This window comes from Zootoca vivipara, chromosome 5 (genome assembly GCF_965207765.1).
Source record: "Zootoca vivipara chromosome 5, rZooViv2.hap1.1, whole genome shotgun sequence".
Lineage (NCBI taxonomy): Eukaryota > Metazoa > Chordata > Lepidosauria > Squamata > Lacertidae > Zootoca > Zootoca vivipara.
Genome location: NC_142588.1, coordinates 14,796,290 through 14,814,643, shown reverse-complemented (window position 1 = coordinate 14,814,643; position 18,354 = coordinate 14,796,290). Strand labels below are relative to the sequence as shown.

The 18,354-nt window shown below is 43.7% G+C and overlaps 1 protein-coding gene across 1 annotated transcript in view; it reads right to left on the bottom strand.

Moving 5' to 3' along the window:
• Positions 1–3,511: 3,511 nt before the first annotated feature.
• LRMDA (leucine rich melanocyte differentiation associated) overlaps positions 3,512–18,354 on the bottom strand; it is a 743,869-nt gene continuing 729,026 nt past the window's right edge. The window contains exon 7 of the mRNA XM_060275030.2: positions 3,512–6,083. Coding sequence (XP_060131013.2) covers positions 6,004–6,083 — 80 coding nt within the window. The 3' untranslated portion in view covers positions 3,512–6,003. The remainder of the gene's footprint in view (positions 6,084–18,354) is intronic.

Here is an 18,354-nt window from a genome sequence, read left to right as displayed (position 1 = left end):
CAGTATTTGGGAATCAAAAAGGCATTCCATATGATGTAATTCTTCTGATTCACTTGGACTTGTATGTGACATTGGAAGAGCTCCCATTAAAACGACAGTGTCTCTAAGCAAGGTTGAGAGATATCAGCTTGAAGGTTTGCATAGTCTGTTGAGGGGGGCAGTTTGGCCAAAAGCACTTTTTTCCCCTACTTAGAAGTGTGGTGGGTGAAGCTGCTTGCCTCAGCGTCTTGGAGTTTAATTTCAACCCTTAAAAGTGTGCCAAGAGTTAATAGCCTTAAAAGTCACAAAGTAGAACTGGCCATCCTTTTGTAAAAATGCCATAAATGCCGCAGCAGTCAGAATGACTTCACAGCACTACAATAGGTGCCTTCATGGCGATCTGAATCCTGCTGCTTTATAGTTTGCAGCAGCCACACTCAGGCTCTTATTCCTTGGCAATTTCCCTAAGCTAAATAAGTCTGTGTTCTGCCAAGGAGCTGACACTTGGTGTAGCTGAGACATCCAGCTCTTTCAGGAGAAAGATTAGGCTACAAATCAAAGTCAGAGCCAGCCCACCTAAAAGGGCTGCAGAAAATGACCAACTTTGTATGCAAAAATGTGGCTTGGGGTGGGGGGTGGGGTGTTGTTATTGCACTCATGTGCCAAGTACCCTGGGCTACGTGCACAGCATTGGGAATGTTGCAGCGCGGGGCAACTAAAAATGATCAAGAGTCTGAAGCACCTCTATGAGGAAGGACAACATTAAAAATAATATGCCCAATTCTAGTCCACTTTACTCTCTGCTCTAGGTTCCCTTTCTCTTTTGTGATCTTGCTGTCTTGTAACAATAACTGTGTGGAACTGTTTCGAGATACTTTGCTAGCTTTCTTGAAACCATTTTGACTTACCTTGAATTTCCATTTTCTTTTTTGATGTTTCACCTGAAGAGGAACCTCCGAATTCAGCCTCAGGCATGATACTTGGCCCTGATGCTTTGTGATTTAAAAAGAAAAGCAAAGAAAGATAAAGAAACACACAGAGAGACTGCTCAGAGTTTAATGCCATAGCATAGGGTGGAATATATATCAGAATATATATATATATTTTTTGCTTTGTTTTAAGTCCTTAGAGCAGATTATTTAACCAGTTTTATTTTGTTAATGACTCAGTGGCCGCCAAGGCAAGGCTTTGAATGGGACAAATGGCCTGCTGTAGCGATATTACTAGCCTTCCCTGAGAGACCAGGCATAATTGGTTATGCAGAGGTCCTGGGAACACAATCTAAGAATAATTCTCCATGGGCCAGCTGAATCTGAAAGAATTGAGGAAGTGACAGTTTCACAGGGAAGCAAAGGCTATAAACACTGCCACTCTTTCACAAACCAGATAAGTGTCAGAAATATTCCCCTCACCCTTCAGCACAGGAATGTGCTAAGTACACAAAAGGGAACCAAAGGGAAATAGGGAGGGGAAGTGGGGGCAGGAGGGCATTTTTTCCAATGGAAAATTGTGGGTAAAAAGGAAGGGGGGGCACATTCAGGGTTTAGAAAAGAAAAAAAAGCCTTATTCTGGAATTGAAATGTATCATCCAAACTGACCATGATGGGATGAATCACCTTCTCTGGTGTACTTTACCTGCACAATTGTTTTGGCAGTGAAAAGCACTACCACTAAACCACTGGAACCTCCAATCCAGACAGTCAGTGCTTTGCCATTAAAAAAGAAAAAAACATAATTAAACGCACAAAGTGTTGTGCAAGCTGTTTGCATTCACGTCATTTCACCACTCCTCTCCAATTTCTCATCTACCATTGGGATAATATTATTCACCAAAGCAATTCACAATTAAACAGTCCCATGCATACGCTGAAAAACCCTGCAATTGAAGTTTCCAATGGCACTAGCAGAGGTCACAACAGAAACATCAAATGCGTGACACAAGGGAAGCATGGGCTCCACTGATTCCTAATTGGTCCGTTAAGAATTGATTAAGTGGATGTCCAAGGTTAATTGTTATTAAACTGGTCGATTATGATTCGGCAAGGAAGGCCTGGAGGTTCCAGTGTGCTGCTCATTTCTACAGGGGAAGAATGGGGGCCTGAGAGGGCCCCATAGCAGCTCCTCCTGACCCAGAAGGACAAGCTCCCTGCTCTGCCACATTCCAGGGCAGCACAAGAGAGTCTTGTCTGGGTTGGAAAGGATGCAAGTTGTAGGGAGGCTTGTTATACTTCTACATACAACACAGGCACCCCAGGGTTGTAGAGGACACGTGTGAAATATCTGGGGCTTCTCTGCCACCTGTGCTCAGCCAAGCCTGGAATTACCGTACTTACTCCTCCAAATAAGTAATGCAAAGTGTGTGTGGGGGGGGGGGGGGGAGCAGGGAGTCCTGCTCAGATTGGGAGGGATTGCTACTGCTGCCTCCCAGTGGCATGCCCACAGCAAAAGTCTTCCTTTTTCCACCCAACAGCACCTGCTGGGCTGGATGCAGCTTTACGCAGCAATACTTGCAAAAGACAGTTGGAACAATGCAGTCACACGCTAGAATCATGGGGCATAAAAATGAAGGCTGCCCAGCTCTGATCAAGACAGGCAGCCACTTGGTCTCTTCCAGCAAGTGAAGGGGGGGGGCTACAACCAGTGGCGGAGGAAGGGGGTGCGGTGTGTGTGGGTCACCCCAGGTGTCATCACTGGGGGGGGGGGGGGTTGACAAAATGACAAAAATATGAGTTGTGTGTTTTTAAGGGCTCATGAAACTTTTTAGTTCAGTCAAAAAATGTAATGAAATGCGGCTGGCACTGGATGCCACACCACGGGGGCTGGCAATTACCGTGGGGCCTGCAGTGTGCCGAAGCAACACATCTCTCCTGGGAGTGACATGGTGGTTTGGCCGCCTGCGGGCTCCGCACTGCCTGAAACGCCAGCGTGAGACTTGCATCTGCCCTACAGCTGAGGGGGAGGCAGTGGAGAGGCTCCACGCAGCGTGCCCCGCCCCCCTGGGGGGCCCACCCTGCCCCTGGCTGCAGGACACGTGCGCCGCCCCTGGCAGCTGAGCGGCTAGCTCTGCTGTTGCCAACAACAGGCAGAGAGGCAGGATCCTACAGGCATCAGCCTCAGTGGGCCCTGCCATTTGCCCACCATGCTGGGGGCTGAGAACAGGCTTGGATAGCAGTAGAACCTTTGCATGTTATTTTATTGCTTCTTAGCAAGGAAACTGTATATATGTACTGATTTTTAGCCTGCTGAAGCCAAACAAAACAAAATAAAAAGGTATGTCAGACTTTGTGTAGCTGAAGCGTTATATAATTATGCTGATTTTAATTAAAGTTGTTATATGCAACATTGAAAAAGCAATCAAGCAAACCTCAAAACAAATTAGGCTGAGAATGATACTACGCTCTGGTCACAATACATTCTCAAAATACTTCTGCCTCCAAAGGGTGAAAAGGCATGTCTGAGAATGATACATATGGTTTTGACATAACAACATATCATTGCAGTGGGAGAGGGGAAAAACACCAAAGTCATGTGGTCAGTTTGCAAGTGCATTTTATTGTTTGAGGCAGGGTTAAAAAGTCCTTGATGTAGACAAGAAGAGATATCCAACCAGACTGAATGTGACACAAGGTGATTTCAAACACCCTTGCTTCGAACTCCACTGCCATGGTCAAAACATGTACTTACGATTCAAAACAGCCAGTCAAATGTAAATGTACAGCTCGCGGTTGTTTTGGGAAAATGTCCCCCCCCAAAAAACTTCTTTTGCGTGTGTTAATGTCATACCAATTACCCTCAGTTCTCTAATTTTAAGCCCTTTGGATCACGATTCAGTTTAATAACCAACTAATAGTTCCTGAAAATGGATTCCTGTTTTTGACCCACTGTAAAGCAATTCCTTTGCAGTCAACTCGTGGTGTAGAATTCTCACATTGATATTCTTCTACATTTTCATATATAGATATATGTACTGTATATGTTAAAATGCAGACATAACATGATACCGGAATGGTCACAATCCTGATATACATAGAACTCAGGCACTTGCATCCAAAATATAGGACTTTTTTAAAACTTAAATTGGCTCCCAATGTTAAACCTGGATTCAGTCTTTCTCTTGACCTGTTGCTACGTGTACGTGGAAACGGAGCTCAATGGCACTTTCTGTATGTATGCAGATATAGATAGATATGTCTGGTTAGTTCAGGTGTAGCCAAAATGCTGCCCTGTGGAAATGGTTGGATTTGAACTCTTGACTATTTGTCAGGGATTATGAGAACTGGAGTCCAACAAACATCTGGAATAAGTCAACATCTGCTGACTACCCTGGGTAAGATGCTCTATGACTTTGTGTGGTATAAATGACTGCTATTGAAAATATGGTAATCAGCTAGTGACCTGGTTTAGTATTTGCAAACACTGCTTCCCCCCTCCCCATACAAAAGTTAATATACGGGTAGGTGAGACCACCCCTCACATAAGGCCATGTGATCTGCCTTTCCACACTGTGAGCATGTCCTCAACCTAGGATGTGAATGGGGGTTGGAACCAGATGGTGTAAGGCTGCCACTGAAAACAGCAGCCCAACACCTTATCTGCCTCTCCTCTCCACTAATGTCAACACATACGAAGCATACCATGTGAACGTCCCTCATGCTTCCCTGAAAGGAGCAGAGGTGGAGAAGGGAAACCCAAAGCATGATCACAGTTTGTACCGCTAGGGGTTACAGAGGCAGAAGAAAGGGGCAGGAGATCTGACCTGGCTGTTTTCGGTTGCAAACACATGTCTACTGTAATGGCTGCTTTCAGCCTGAGACCGCTAACCCATTTCACAAGAAGACTTTGTGGTCCCTCAGGTGGTAATAGCTTTCATTACACAAACATGAGCTGGTTTTATATTTTAAAAAAACATATACCCCCAAAAATAGAATACGAAACAATCCTTTCAGAAAACACTTTAAAAAGACGGTAGTTTTAGTTCACAAAAAGGCAAGAGATGTGGCTAGCTCCATTTGGATCTATGCTAATGCTGATGAGTAGTTAATACTGTAAAAGGACTGTCAATGCTGCTTAAGGACATCTTTGTGTTTCTCCTTTCCACAAGTTAATGTTAGGGGAGAGGACTTTGACTCTTTTGCCCCTTCTCCTTTCCTGAAATTAATCTGCATCAGCAGTTTTTGTTGCTGTTTCCCTGCTCTTTCCATTCCTGCACTTTTACCTCCAAACCTCCTCTTTGCAAAACAAAAAAACAAAAACACCAGGCAACTATGAAACCAACTCCTGCCCAAGGAGCTTGGAATTAATATTAACACTTCCGCATGTTATCAAGTAATTTCCACCACCCCTCCAGCATTTGAAATTAAATCACATTTCTGACAGCTTTTGTTATTTCCCCCAATAAAGAAACACAAAGCCACATACGGCATGGCTGCATTGTTTGTGCATCTACCATAAACACTTAATTCCCGAGAAAAGAAAAAATAAAGGCAGGTAAGGAGGGGGTACTCTTTGAAATTTCAAGCAGCAGCCAGGTTAAGTGTTGTTGTTGTTTGTGCGTGTGCGTGTGCGCGCGCGCGTCTGCGCAGACACAGTCACACACAGAGCTTTCTTACTCAACAGGCAAGCTGTAGAAAACAGGGTTGGTTTTGTTAAAAGCAGCTGAGCATGCTCAGTGAGGCCCCAGGTGTGACCTTTGCCCATCTGCAAGCAGCAATTGGGCCAGGCAATCCATCATGGTGTTCTTCCTGTCAGGCCTGGTGCTTCGCTGCAGCTGTCTGTCACACTGGTGGATGGGACCTGCTTAGAGGCAATCATGTCAATCTCTATGTGACTACTCAAGCTAAAGCAGAAGGATGATTTTGACAGGTCTGGCAAAGTCAGCAGAAGGTACTGGAGGACTTTGGTTTACACAAGCTTTTTTTTTAACCCCTTTTAAAGATGTGGGCGAAGTTTGTGCTTTTGTGTGTGTGTGTGTGTGATGTGATGTGTGTGGCTAACGTGGATGGTTTTGGCAGTGTGGAGTTCGCCTCAGAGCTGGTCGTCACGGATGAACCGGTTGCCTTCGGAATGCTTCCCATAGTAGACATAGCGGCATTTCCCTAGGACACCTGCAGCAGAAGAGAAACGAAAAGGTTAGCGCTTAGCGCATCGGTGTAATGGTAGCAAGTGCAAGGAGATGGGAGCAGGAAAAGTTAAAGCTAGGAATTCTGTTCCGTAAAAAGTACTCTATAAAAATAAGACACCCATCCATGTGACAATGAGAACAAAAAACTCCACTCACATATTATGCAAAGAAAGTTTAATGCCTCCTTCATCTCCCCCCTCCTCACTTTCTCTTCCTTTACTTCCCCCCTCTCTTTTCCCCCACCCCTCATTAACTACAACAAAAAATGTCTCAAACTGACTGTAATTGATATATGTTAAGGATGCCAAGACTTAAAAACAGAGACACTGAATGTACTTTTGCTACCTTTGGAGAATCTTTCAGTAAACTGCTATCTGCTTAAAAGCCCTCAAGGTGGAGGAATAAGCTACTGGCCTGGATGGGACTAGACTCCCCAATCTTTTGTATATGTGTGGGTTGGGGAGCAAGACTGGGTCTTTCTGCCCTGCCCACTGTGGGTATCTGTCCTGCAGGGAGTTCCAAAGCTTAGGATAAGCAGCCCCCCCCCACCCCCAAAGGCTCCCTTCAAATACACTTAGCACACTTGGCTTGAACTTACACCATTGAACTCAATGGGAGACTTACTATTGAGTCAACATGTGTAGGTGCGCACTACAAATGCATTTTAAAATGAGTATTTTTGGAAGTGTATGCTTTGAAATGCAAATTTTGATTTAAAAAATACACTTATCTACTTAAAGGTAAAGGGACCCCTGACATTAGGTCCAGTCGTGACCGACTCTGGGGTTGCGCGCTCATCTCGCATTATTGGCCGAGGGAGCCGGCGTATAGCTTCCAGGTCATGTGGCCAGCATGACAAAGCCGCTTCTGGCGAACCAGAGCAGCACACGGAAATGCCGTTTACCTTCCCGCTGTAAAAAAGGTAAAGGGACCCCTGACCATTAGGTCCAGTCGTGACCGACTCTGGGGGTTGTGGCGCTCATCTCGCATTATTGGCCGAGGGAGCCAGCGTATAGCTTCCAGGTCATGTGGCCAGCATGACAAAGTCACTTCTGGCAAACCAGAGCAGCACATGGAAACGCCGTTTACCTTCCCGCTATAGCGGTTCCTATTTATCTACTTGCACTTTGACGTGCTTTCGAACTGCTAGGTTGGCAGGAGCTGGGACCAAGCAACGGGAGCTCACCCCGTCATATGGATTCGAACCGCCGACCTTCTGATCAGCAAGCCCTAGGCTCAGTGGTTTAGCCCACAGCGCCACCTGGGTCCCAGCCTTCCTGCTGTAGCGGTACCTATTTATCTACTTGCACTTTGACGTGCTTTCGAACTGCTAGGTTGGCAGGAGCTGGGACCGAACAACGGGAGCTCACCCCATCGCGGGGATTCGAACCGCCGACCTTCTCATTGGCAAGCCCTTGGCTCTGTGGTTTAACCCACAGCGCCACCCGTGTTATCTACTTATTTAACTGCAAATCTTCATGCATTTTTTTATATAAAAAAATCAGATTAATACATGAAATTGGAAAAGATGTATGGGTGGATGGAGTAAAAGTGTCAGGACCAAGAAAAAGACTGATTTACCCATTCCTCAGCCATTTCCTAGGAGTCAGCATCTACGGAAAACCAGGCTTTTATCTTCTAGAATGTCATTTTCCCATGAACACTGTGGATATCATTACCCCTTTTCGTAAGGCTGGGTGTGCTTTCAGATTCTAAGTATCAAAATTTAAAGTCCACGAAGTGTGTTTTTTATTAGCAATAGTTTTGTTTTGTTTAATTAGCAACATTCCTCAGGCTCCTTTGGCAGACGGCAGTGATAAAAGCCCTCTGCGAGGGCTGCCATGTTCCTCAGAAACTGGGGCTAAGGCTGTTTATGGAAATCCTGGTGAGAGAGTGCTCTTTGATGAATGCCGGAGACTGCAGCTAGGTGTCAGCGCTTAGAAAATGAGGCAAGGACATGAGGTATTAATATTGTCAATGATCTCTTGACAGGAAAACAGATACTGCATTCACCATCAGATTTTAAATAGACATCAAGTGCGTTAATGACAAAAGGGCAGGCTTCAAACAAAGGGGGCTATCTGGCGGTGTGCTGAGCGAGTCTTTGGGCTGGCAATAACCTGATCTGAAAAGACACTGTCATGGCTACAGACAGGCCTGGAATTGTGTGCGGTGACAGAAAACAGAGATGCTGACAAAGATACCGGTGCCATATTATGCCACGTATATTCTAACACTGTCTCCAGCCCTAACAAAACCTGACATCCTTTCCTATCACTTATAGTATTCTCTGTGGTTCCTGCAGAAGATTTCTCCCCAGACATCATTACAAACTCCACTGTAGTTTTAAAGTTCCTGGCAGGCCTGTTCTGTCATGGAGGTTGGGTCCTAGAGGCCTAAGGATAACCTCAGTCAATCTAAATTTGGAGTTTGCCGCAGAAGTGCTCTCATTTTCACTGAGATCTCAGCTACTTGAGGTGATCTGAACGCTAAAGTGTGAGGAGCTGTCACCTTGAATAAAATCCTTAAAGTAAAGGCGCTCAGTTCCTGGGATGTTCAGCAAAGATGTCGGACAGTCTGGCAGCAAGAAATGAAATCCAGCTGCTGCTGCTCGCCTGGGGATAAAGGTGCTTGGGCTAGTGACAGTTAAAGTCAGCTGATTTTTATTTTATTTTTTTATATTTTTTTGAACTCCTGCAGCCTACAATTGTTTAAATTAACGAAGTGTTGTCTCCACCGAGAGTCCCTACCAAGACGCACAGCTGTGATTCGATTGCCGGGCGTATTGTGTACACACTTCTGCTCAGAGGGTCCTGATAAAAAGCACAGTTGAAAATGGTGCCACGAGACTTTATTTTTTATCATGAAGGTTATTTGTAAAACAATAGGCGTCCTTATAATTTAAATGAGGTGGCAGTGATTCATCCCTTCTTCTCACATACACATACAAAAACCTTTCTCTCCCCACCTCCCCTAAACACACACAAACACACACAGCAACTGCAGAGAACTGTGAAAATTATAGGGGGCTGTGGGCTATAGTCAGAGCATTTCATGATCAGATACAGCATATGTGGATTAGGGAAACCAACCGCTTCTGTCTCTGTAGGGGACACGGCTCCCCTACCCCAGCATGATATGCATGTGTTTGTGCGCCCACAATTTGTTAATTCGGTTGCATCTTCAGAAAATAATTCCAAAAACATGTGTTTAAAAAAGAGAGGGAATGAGACACCCCCCCATTCAGTGGCATTTTTAATTAAAGTATCCAGCGCTGGTCATAATAAGCTAAGGGTACTTTCAATGCATCAGGAGCCGTGAGCTCCATTCAGAGCAGGCTCCCTGATCAGGCTCTTGAAAAATGACAACATGGGGTCTCTTGAGGGATCATCTTCCCCCAAATGAGGCTCCTAATTTTTCTTAAGTAGCCGCTTCCACCATCACCATAAGATGTTAAAACTATAATTATGAAAAAATTGCATTGGGAAGATTCATTTTTAAATACACCCTTTATCTTTTAAATGTTTTCCCTCTGTGGAATGGATGTTCTAATTATAACGGCTAAGTAACAATCTTGCAATCGCTCGCATGGACTGAGAGATCGGTCTCACTTGAACACTACATTGTAATGTCAGCACGATAGACCTTTCAGAGCTGGGGTTGGGGGGAGGGAGGCCCAATTATCACCATAAATAAAGACACACATGCATACTAAAGCAAGTTTTGTGTTGTTTTTTAAAGCATTGGGTGTGCATTGCTCAGAACTCTTGGATAACTAGGTTACAATATACACATTTTTCAAGATGTGAAACTCAAATTTGTAAATTTATTTTCTTGACTAGTTGGGAGTGAGACATGGGATATATATATATATTTGTGTGTGTGTGTGTGTATGTGTGTGTGATGTTTAAGGGACCCAGGTGGCACTGTGGGTTAAACCACAGTCTAGGGCTTGCTGATCAGAAGGTCGGTGGTTCAAATCCCTGCAATGGGGTGAGCTCCCGTTGCTCGGTCCCAGCTCCTGCCCACCTAGCAGTTCAAAAGCACATCAAAGTGCAAGTAGATAAATAGGGACCGCTCCGGCGAGAAGGTAAACGGCGTTTCCGTGCGCTGCTCTGGTTCGCTAGAAGCAGCTTTGTCATGCTGGCCACATCACCCGGAAGCTGTCTGCGGACAAACGCTGGCTCCCTCGGCCTATAGAGCGAGATGAGTGCCACAACCCCAGAGTCGGACACGACTGGACCTGATGCGGAAATACATCTCATTCCGCAACAGAGCAGAGTAAAATATCCTAGTTGCCGCTTATTTCTGAGGAACTAGGAGGGAAATTTCAGCCAAGTCCTTCCCTTCTGCCAAGGATAATCTAGTGAAGTAGAACATTTTAGAGGATGGCAACATCACCTCCTGTACAGACAAGAGCAAGCGTCTCAGTGCAAGCAGCTGGTACAGACAAGAACAGTAGCAAATCACACCTCACCACCATGGCTGCAAGAAAGGCCTGGAGGTGGGGTGGGTGGCGGGAAGAGAGAGGTGAGATTGGAGTCAGCAGGGAACGCATGTTGGGGAAATCTGCAATGAAGATTATAGGAGGAGAAACATGTGAAGTTTCCAAACCAGGCCAGGAGAAGCTGCAATAATGCTCAGTTTAAACTATCAGTCAAGCTGATGTGTGATTAAATTCAGTCTGGTGTAAATGTACTTCAGAGTTCCCACTGCAACTGTGGATGAAATGTGTGTTCTTTTTCAAAAGAGAGGAAATAAAGGAGCAGGAGGGGGCAAACATGCACTGTAAGCCTATTTTTAAATAACTAAAATTCTCACAGAATATTTTCCCGGGTTGGAGGGGGGGGGGGAGTGGATTTGCCCAAATCCTTGGGAATAAGCAGGCAAGCTGATATGTAATAATAAGCTGTATTGTTCCAAGGTTGTATTATGTCACTATGATCTAGTCAGGCCACAATCTAGAGGTTGCTTTATACGACCCAGGATGATATATAGTTTAAAGCTCTCTAACACGTTAAGGAGCTGAGCCATTAGGTTGACAGATTTTTTTTTAAAAAAAAGATTTCAAGCTAATGTTTCCATTATGCATATCCTGGCAGTGGAACAAACAACACACTGTTCCTTAGATGTCATACTTCGTTTGTGTAAAAAAAAAAGGGGGGGGGAGACAGGGAGAATCTCTTCCTCCTTGAATGACAGTGACATGATGACCTTTGATCTAGGCATATGCTATCTACAGATCCACTCCCTCTGGTGAAAATGAGCCCATTTACAGCATATTACCTTAAATCATTCAAAGGGGTAGTTGTGACCCTTGGGTGTGAGTAGGTTGGTGACTTTGCAGAAAGACATCTGTATTGTAAATGATGACAAACTGGAAATGTGGACGGCCTTACTTACTTATTTTCTTATTAAGAAGATAGCTTGGGATGTTTGGTTTTATAGGCTAACAGAGCTGGAAGAAACACAACAGCTGAATACGGATGACCATTTGCCAACTGGACAGTTGCTGTTTGGTGAATGCTCTTCAGCATTTACTCAGTCACATGTAATGTGTATGGAATCACTGAGTTAGCCAGTTGTTGTTACCAATTCTGCCAAGCAACGAGGATCATTTTTTGTACTTCCCTCCCCCCCCCTCCTCAATTTCTAACTGGATGTGGATGTGTCTTAAGAGTATTAAAATGGGCACCTTACCAAGTAAGTGATGCAAATTACACTATGGTAAATGTCAGTTGGGTCAGTGGTCATCTATATTCACCCAATAGGTCAGCAAACCCAGCACCCACTCACTGAAGAACAAGAGCTTGCTGTATCTACTGAAAGCAAATTAGAAGCAACGGTGGTGGAAGGAGGACTTTGAGTGAATGTTAAGGAAAGAAAACAGTCTCCTAATTACATCAAGATGACTAGACATGATCATGGAATTTCCCCTCCTGGTAGCTTTCAGGAAAATTTTGAGCAGGCATTGTTTGAAGGGTGTGTTTGAAGGGTGCTTTAGGCACAGAGTACAATGTATTAAAGTACCGCTTAAGTAGTGCCAACTCCAAAACGTTCCAGAAAACCACCAAGAGGGGAAATTCCATGACCATGTCTAGCTATCTTGATGCAATTAGGAGAGTGTTTTCTTTCCCTTAATGTTCACCCTCAGTTCAACTTCCAACTCCATTACTTCGAGTTTCCCTTGAGTAGATGCATTAAAACCATTGTTTTTCAGTGGGTGGATTCTGACTCCATAACTGGATTGCACCCCAACATTAGTTAGGTCACCACTCTTTTCTTTGGTATAAGAGAGAGAAGAAAAAAAGGAAAGAGAAACACAGAACATAGGGAGAAGGGTAGGAAAAGACATTAGAAAATGGAAAAAGAGCCACTTAGGATATAATTTCTTATGCACCTAGAGGCTCTCCTAGGGACCATGAGATAGATCCAATGTACCCCTTTGACACTGGAGAGAGGGGGGGGCTCTGCTGTCAAAGAGGGAGACCTGATTAAGTTCCAAAAAGGGGGCGTTCCAGGAAGGAGATGGGATTCCATGGACCCTGAGCACTTCCAGTTCTCTGTATATGCACACTTCTTAGTATGTTTAACCCCCCATTCTCCTTTCCTTTCCATTGTTTCTGGTGGGTAAAAAATGTTGGCGAGGAGCTTAAACATTTTGTTGGTAGACTGGAAATAGATGGCAAAATGCAGAGCATTCAATTCAACCTTGCTAGCAGAGCTATGCAGTGTGTCAGATGAATCAGTTAAACTGCCATAGCCACCCCTATCCCACGTGGCCCAGCTAAGGATTCCAGCCCAATTTAGTAACAAATTATTTTAAAAGTGAGCTCCCAGACCTGTTTTGTTCTTGACCTTCACTACAGTAATTTAAAATTGTCAGCCATGCCCAACCCTGATATGGTGGCCATTGTAAGCATGAAAAGAAAATTGGCGAGGCATAGCAATTGTGATTTATATTGAATTGTTTTGTAGATGGATGAAAAAGAAAATGAGGATACATTTAATGAATAGGAAAATTAGTAAAAATCTTAATAAAGACACTGAAATGCTGGTTATATGTAATCACATGATATTATGAGGAGGGCTGATTTGAAGAGCCAAATGATTTTGATTGGTTCAGGATTATGACACTGGCTTGCATCTATTAAGACTGCTGTGATCTTTTGACTGGTGAATAAAAACCATGTGTGTAATATGGAATGCACCATTTTCTTTTGGGTTTCTGGGAGGAATAGCTCCAGTCTAGGAACCTCTTTTTAAAATTCTCCAACAGTGCTATGGTGTTGTTTTTCCATAATAACAATATACAAACCGGGGGGGGGGGGGGAGGCATTGCACCAGTTAGGGCTGGGGAGCTCATGCACTGCATGCAAAAGATCTGGCATCTCCAGCCCAAAACAATCTCAAAAATATGCATTGTGAATAAATGAAAGAGTAGCCCAACTGGAAGGGGACGCAGGTAGTCATGCTGGCCACATGACCCGGAAAAACTGTCTGCTGACAAATGTCGGCTCCCTTGGTCAGTAAAGCAGAGTCATTTGCAGCTGGACTTAACTGTCAGGCGTCCTTTACCTTTACCTTTTAGCCCAACTGGAGTGTAATGGGAGTTCAGAAATATCAATAAATTCTCAGGATGAGACCCAAAAGAGGCCCATAGGTATATGAAAGCACATCCTTATGTTCCCATATGTCCTTCCCCCAACACAGCTCCCCCCCATCCTCCATTGGATTCCTCTCCTCAATTGCCTTCTGCCTTTTTGAATTTTATGTGGCCTGGGCTGTTTTAGGAAAAGAATCCTCAGAAACACCTCTGCATGTAGAACACTCGGATCCCAAATAAGGGCTGAGTTTCTGCAATACAGTGGTGCCTCGCTAGACGAAATTAATTTGTTCCACGGGTCTTTTCTTATAGCGAAAAATTCATCTAGCGAATCCCATAGGAATGCATTGAATTTTTTTTTAATTCCCCCCCCCATAGGAACGCATTAATTGAATTTCAATGCATTCCTATGGGAAACCGCGATTCGCTAGATGAATTTTTCGTAAAACGCATTTGTCTAGCGAGGCAACCTCCGCTCGAAAAATCCTTTCGTTAAGCGGAAATTTCGTTAAGCAGGGCATTCGTTAAGCGAGGCACCACTGTACAGGTAGGGACACTAGAGTATACAACTGACAGATGGCATAATGTGCAACTGAAAGGCATCGATACATGAAAGGGTACCGCAGCACATCATATCTCATTGGCAATCCAAACAGATGGGCAGAAGTGGGCAGAAGCAGGCCAGGTTCTGAAACACACAGCACCAAGGATGAAACAAAAGTTTATTCACATTTGATTGATGTTACTATGGAATATTTTTACGGGATGTGGGTGGCGCTGTGGGTTAAACCACAGAGCCTAGGGCTTGCTGATCAGAAGGTGTGAGCTCCCATTGCTCGGTCCCAGCTCCTGCCAACCTAGCAGTTTTAAAGCACATCAGAGTGCAAATAGGCAAATAGGTACCAGGAAAAACTGTCTGTGGACAAACGTTGGCTCCCTTGGCCAGTAAAGCAAGATGAGCGTTGCAACCCCAGAGTTGTCCATACTGGACCTAACCTATTCCTGTGTCCTAACAGCAAGTGGCGCTGTGGTCTAAACCACAGAGCCTAGGGCTTGCCGATCAGACGTTCGGCGGTTCGAATCCTCGTTGCTCGGTCCCTGCTCCTGCCCACCTAGCAGTTCGAAAGCACGAGTGCAAGTAGATAAATAGGTACCGCTCCAGCGGGAAGGTAAATGTCGTTTCCATGCACTGCTCTGGTTCGACAGAAGTGGCTTAGTCATGCTGGCCACATGACCCGGAAGCTGTACGCCGGCTCCCACGGCCAATAAAGTGAAATGAGCGCCACAACCCCAGAGTCGTCCATGACTGGACCTAATGGTCAGGAGTCCCTTTACCCTTTACCTTTACTATGTATGTTTAAGGTTAGCATTAGCAATTATAGCACAAGACATAGGAAAAAGAAGCCTTGTTGTTTCCAGTGGAATGGAGAGCAAGTTTCCAAAGCTCTAAGAAATCTATTCCCACGTTAGCTGCTATGCCTCTGAAATGAAGGTCTTGACCACTAGAGGGCAGCATTAATTTGTCAAACGAAGATGCCAAAGCCAGCAAGCTAAGTATTCTTTGAGGACAATTAAAGCAATCCTGTTTGCTTCCTTCGCAGTCCACTTTATGTTTTGTAAGGATCAGTGGTTTGAATTTATAAGTGCAACGCTTTCAGCCTTCTGCATTGAAACTTGACTTCTGTGAGGCTGAAAAAATCCCACTTACCATCAATATGCGGGCAAAGCTGACAGTAACAAAAATATGACCGTATCTTGTAGTCCAAGGAGAAAGATCAAAGGCGTGTGTATGTTTTAACAGTGGCCACCAAATTGTAGCCGAATAAAATGCAGAGGGTAACTTTGGGTCAGCAATTACTACTGAATTTCACCGAAAGCCATATTTTGAAGCAAAATTTGAAGCTCCCGATTAAAAGAATTTTGAGGGAATTTTGAGGGAAGCAAAGTAAGTATTTTGATAAGATTTAACACCATTTCTCAGGTAGGTTCTGCCCATGCCCACTTGACATTTGTTTAAAAGGGAGCTAGCTGCCATAGAAATGCAAGCAACTGCTTTGATGTCCATGTTATTTCTGCCATGTGTGATAGAACATAGTATTTTATTGCAGAGGAATTCCAGAAGATCAACCCTGTTAGTCTGTTGTAACAAAAACAATGAAGTGTCTTGTGGCACATTAAAAGCTAACAAAGTTTCAGAGGCAAAAGCCCACTTTATCATGCAACATCTTTTTTTGGGGGGGGAGGGGGCGCCTTTTCTTTGAAAGCTCATGCCAAGATTAATCAGTTAAACCAATTTGTGTGCTTCTCCTTGTTTGTGTCATTTTTGCATGTGAACATTATTAAACCTGTTCTATTTCTGCTTTTAAAAATATATATGCACAAAATATTTATCCGAAAATATATCTATTTACACTGCATTCTTTACACTGATTGCCTTTTAAAACTTAAAAACAGCAACACTGAGCAATACCTACTCCAATTTAGGTCATCCAATAAATGACTGTGCAATCTTATGTTTATGAGAAAGTAAGCCCACTGTATTCAATAGGATATACTCCCTAGTCAGAGTGTTTAAGATTGCAACATGATCATATTTTAATTCTAAATGCTGGGTTCTGAATTGGTTGTTCACTATCAGGAAAGCGTTTTTTGGAATGTGGTGAGCAGCTTACTGAAAAATTAATTCACTGTGTACCTGAACTGGGGAAAGCAACACCTATAGCCCCTCCTGTGAGTTTATAACATGAAGGGGACCTACACATTGAAAGGGGAAAGTGGAGGGCACATGCTGGTCCATCTCCAAATGCCACATGGCTTTCTCGCCCCTGATGAATTCTGAGCGGGGAAGCTTGTGCATGCAGTTGAAATCCCACATAATACATGTGAATGTCTGAGGAGGGGAAGTTATTCATGTAGAAAGCTAGCACAGAGGCAGTGGACCTGGGAAAGCTATGTGATGTTGCCCGATGAGCAAGAGCTTTCAGTGGACCCTCTTCACACAATTAGCATGTGAAGGTGGGGTTACATTAAGGGTAATTGGGAAGGGGATGAACATGTCCAGAGTTCTGAATTTCACTCAAGCTGAATTTTATTGCTGCTGTATGTTTATACTCATGACAAATGCTGTTGTTCTTTCTGCTTATTGAAAAGTTACGTGGAACTAGATTTGCATAAGTCTAAGGTAAAATTGGGGCGAAAGAGCATTTTATTTGGCCCCCATTTCTAAGTGAAGTGACTACTAACACACTTTATTACACAGAGTGTAATTGTTCTATGGATTTCACACTTCTCTGTATTTTATGATACAGATCTGAACTAAAGAAACATGTAAAAAAATAATACTTTAGGGTAAAAGTCATCTTAAAATGTACACACAGAGATAAAATACATTTAAATGTTTATTTGTTTATTCAATCAGATTAATGTAAAAATGCCATGAAACAGACTTGTCAACATGTAGGAAATTAACAGCCGAGATAGCGGCACTTGTGTAGTTTTCTTACAAACCATCACAACTACTTCTGACTTTCCTTGTTTGTGGCACCTACCTATGGTTGCCATTTTTCAAAAAGTAAAAGACCAGGACAATAAGCCCGACCCAACCCACCACCTTCTGGTGGGGCAGGGAGAGGGAAGGCTGCTCTCCTGTCTTTAGTGGGTGTGGGTAGCCAGGAACTTTGTCAGGGGGGTGCTTGATGGGGACCAAGCCTCAGGTCTTTTGTACTAGGCCCTGATCTAACTCCCCCTTTCAAAACTTGCCTTGGTATCCCTTCCAACTCTACAATTCTCTGATTCTATTATCACCACCAGGTACCCCATCCCTCCTTACAAGAGAAAACCATGAACATCAACACACCAATATAATTATTACCTTAAGCCAAAGCAATCCACTTGCTAACTGTTCATTTTTTGGAGTGTTTACATGTTAGGGTCCCTGTCCACTATAATTTGAAAAGTTAGAATGCTTTGCCCATTTTATTTAATTATCAGAGGGTTGTTTTTTCCTCCTAAGAAATTAAATCCCAATGGAAAATAAAATATTCCGAACAGACCACAGATAGTGGTGCCTTTGCCACTTTGTATTAATCAATGTGCCCTCCATCAATAATAGCACCACATTAGTGACCTGGGGCAGGATCTCAAGACCCATAAGACTAGTTTCATGAGCCAAACAGGCTCCAGGCATGTTCTTTTCAAACAGAAGCCTGCCATCCTGCATGATAAATTTCTTCTGAAACTGAAAGGCATTTTAAAGAAAGAAGTTTGTGATACGGCATGGGTCTCTTTGTGTGCACCTGCTGTGTGTGCTAAAACAACCACAAAGCAGCCCATTAGATTAGCACAATTGCATGAGATTTAGCAACTTTTGGATCCTAGACCTATATTTCAACCCTATTTTTAATATTTAAAATGATGTAAACAGACGCTGAACAACATACTATATTCACACCAAACCTCTCGACATCTTAATGGTTTGGCCTTCTGGGTGCAACAGATGACTAGGATGTCCATATTTTGCCAGGTTAAAAAAGTGCCGGGGGTGGGGAGTATTTGTTCTACTGACACTTTCCCCTTCTAACAATCAGTGTGTGTTTCAAATAAGATGCTGGAACAGAGCTATGAAATCTACCATGAGAAAGCACACACC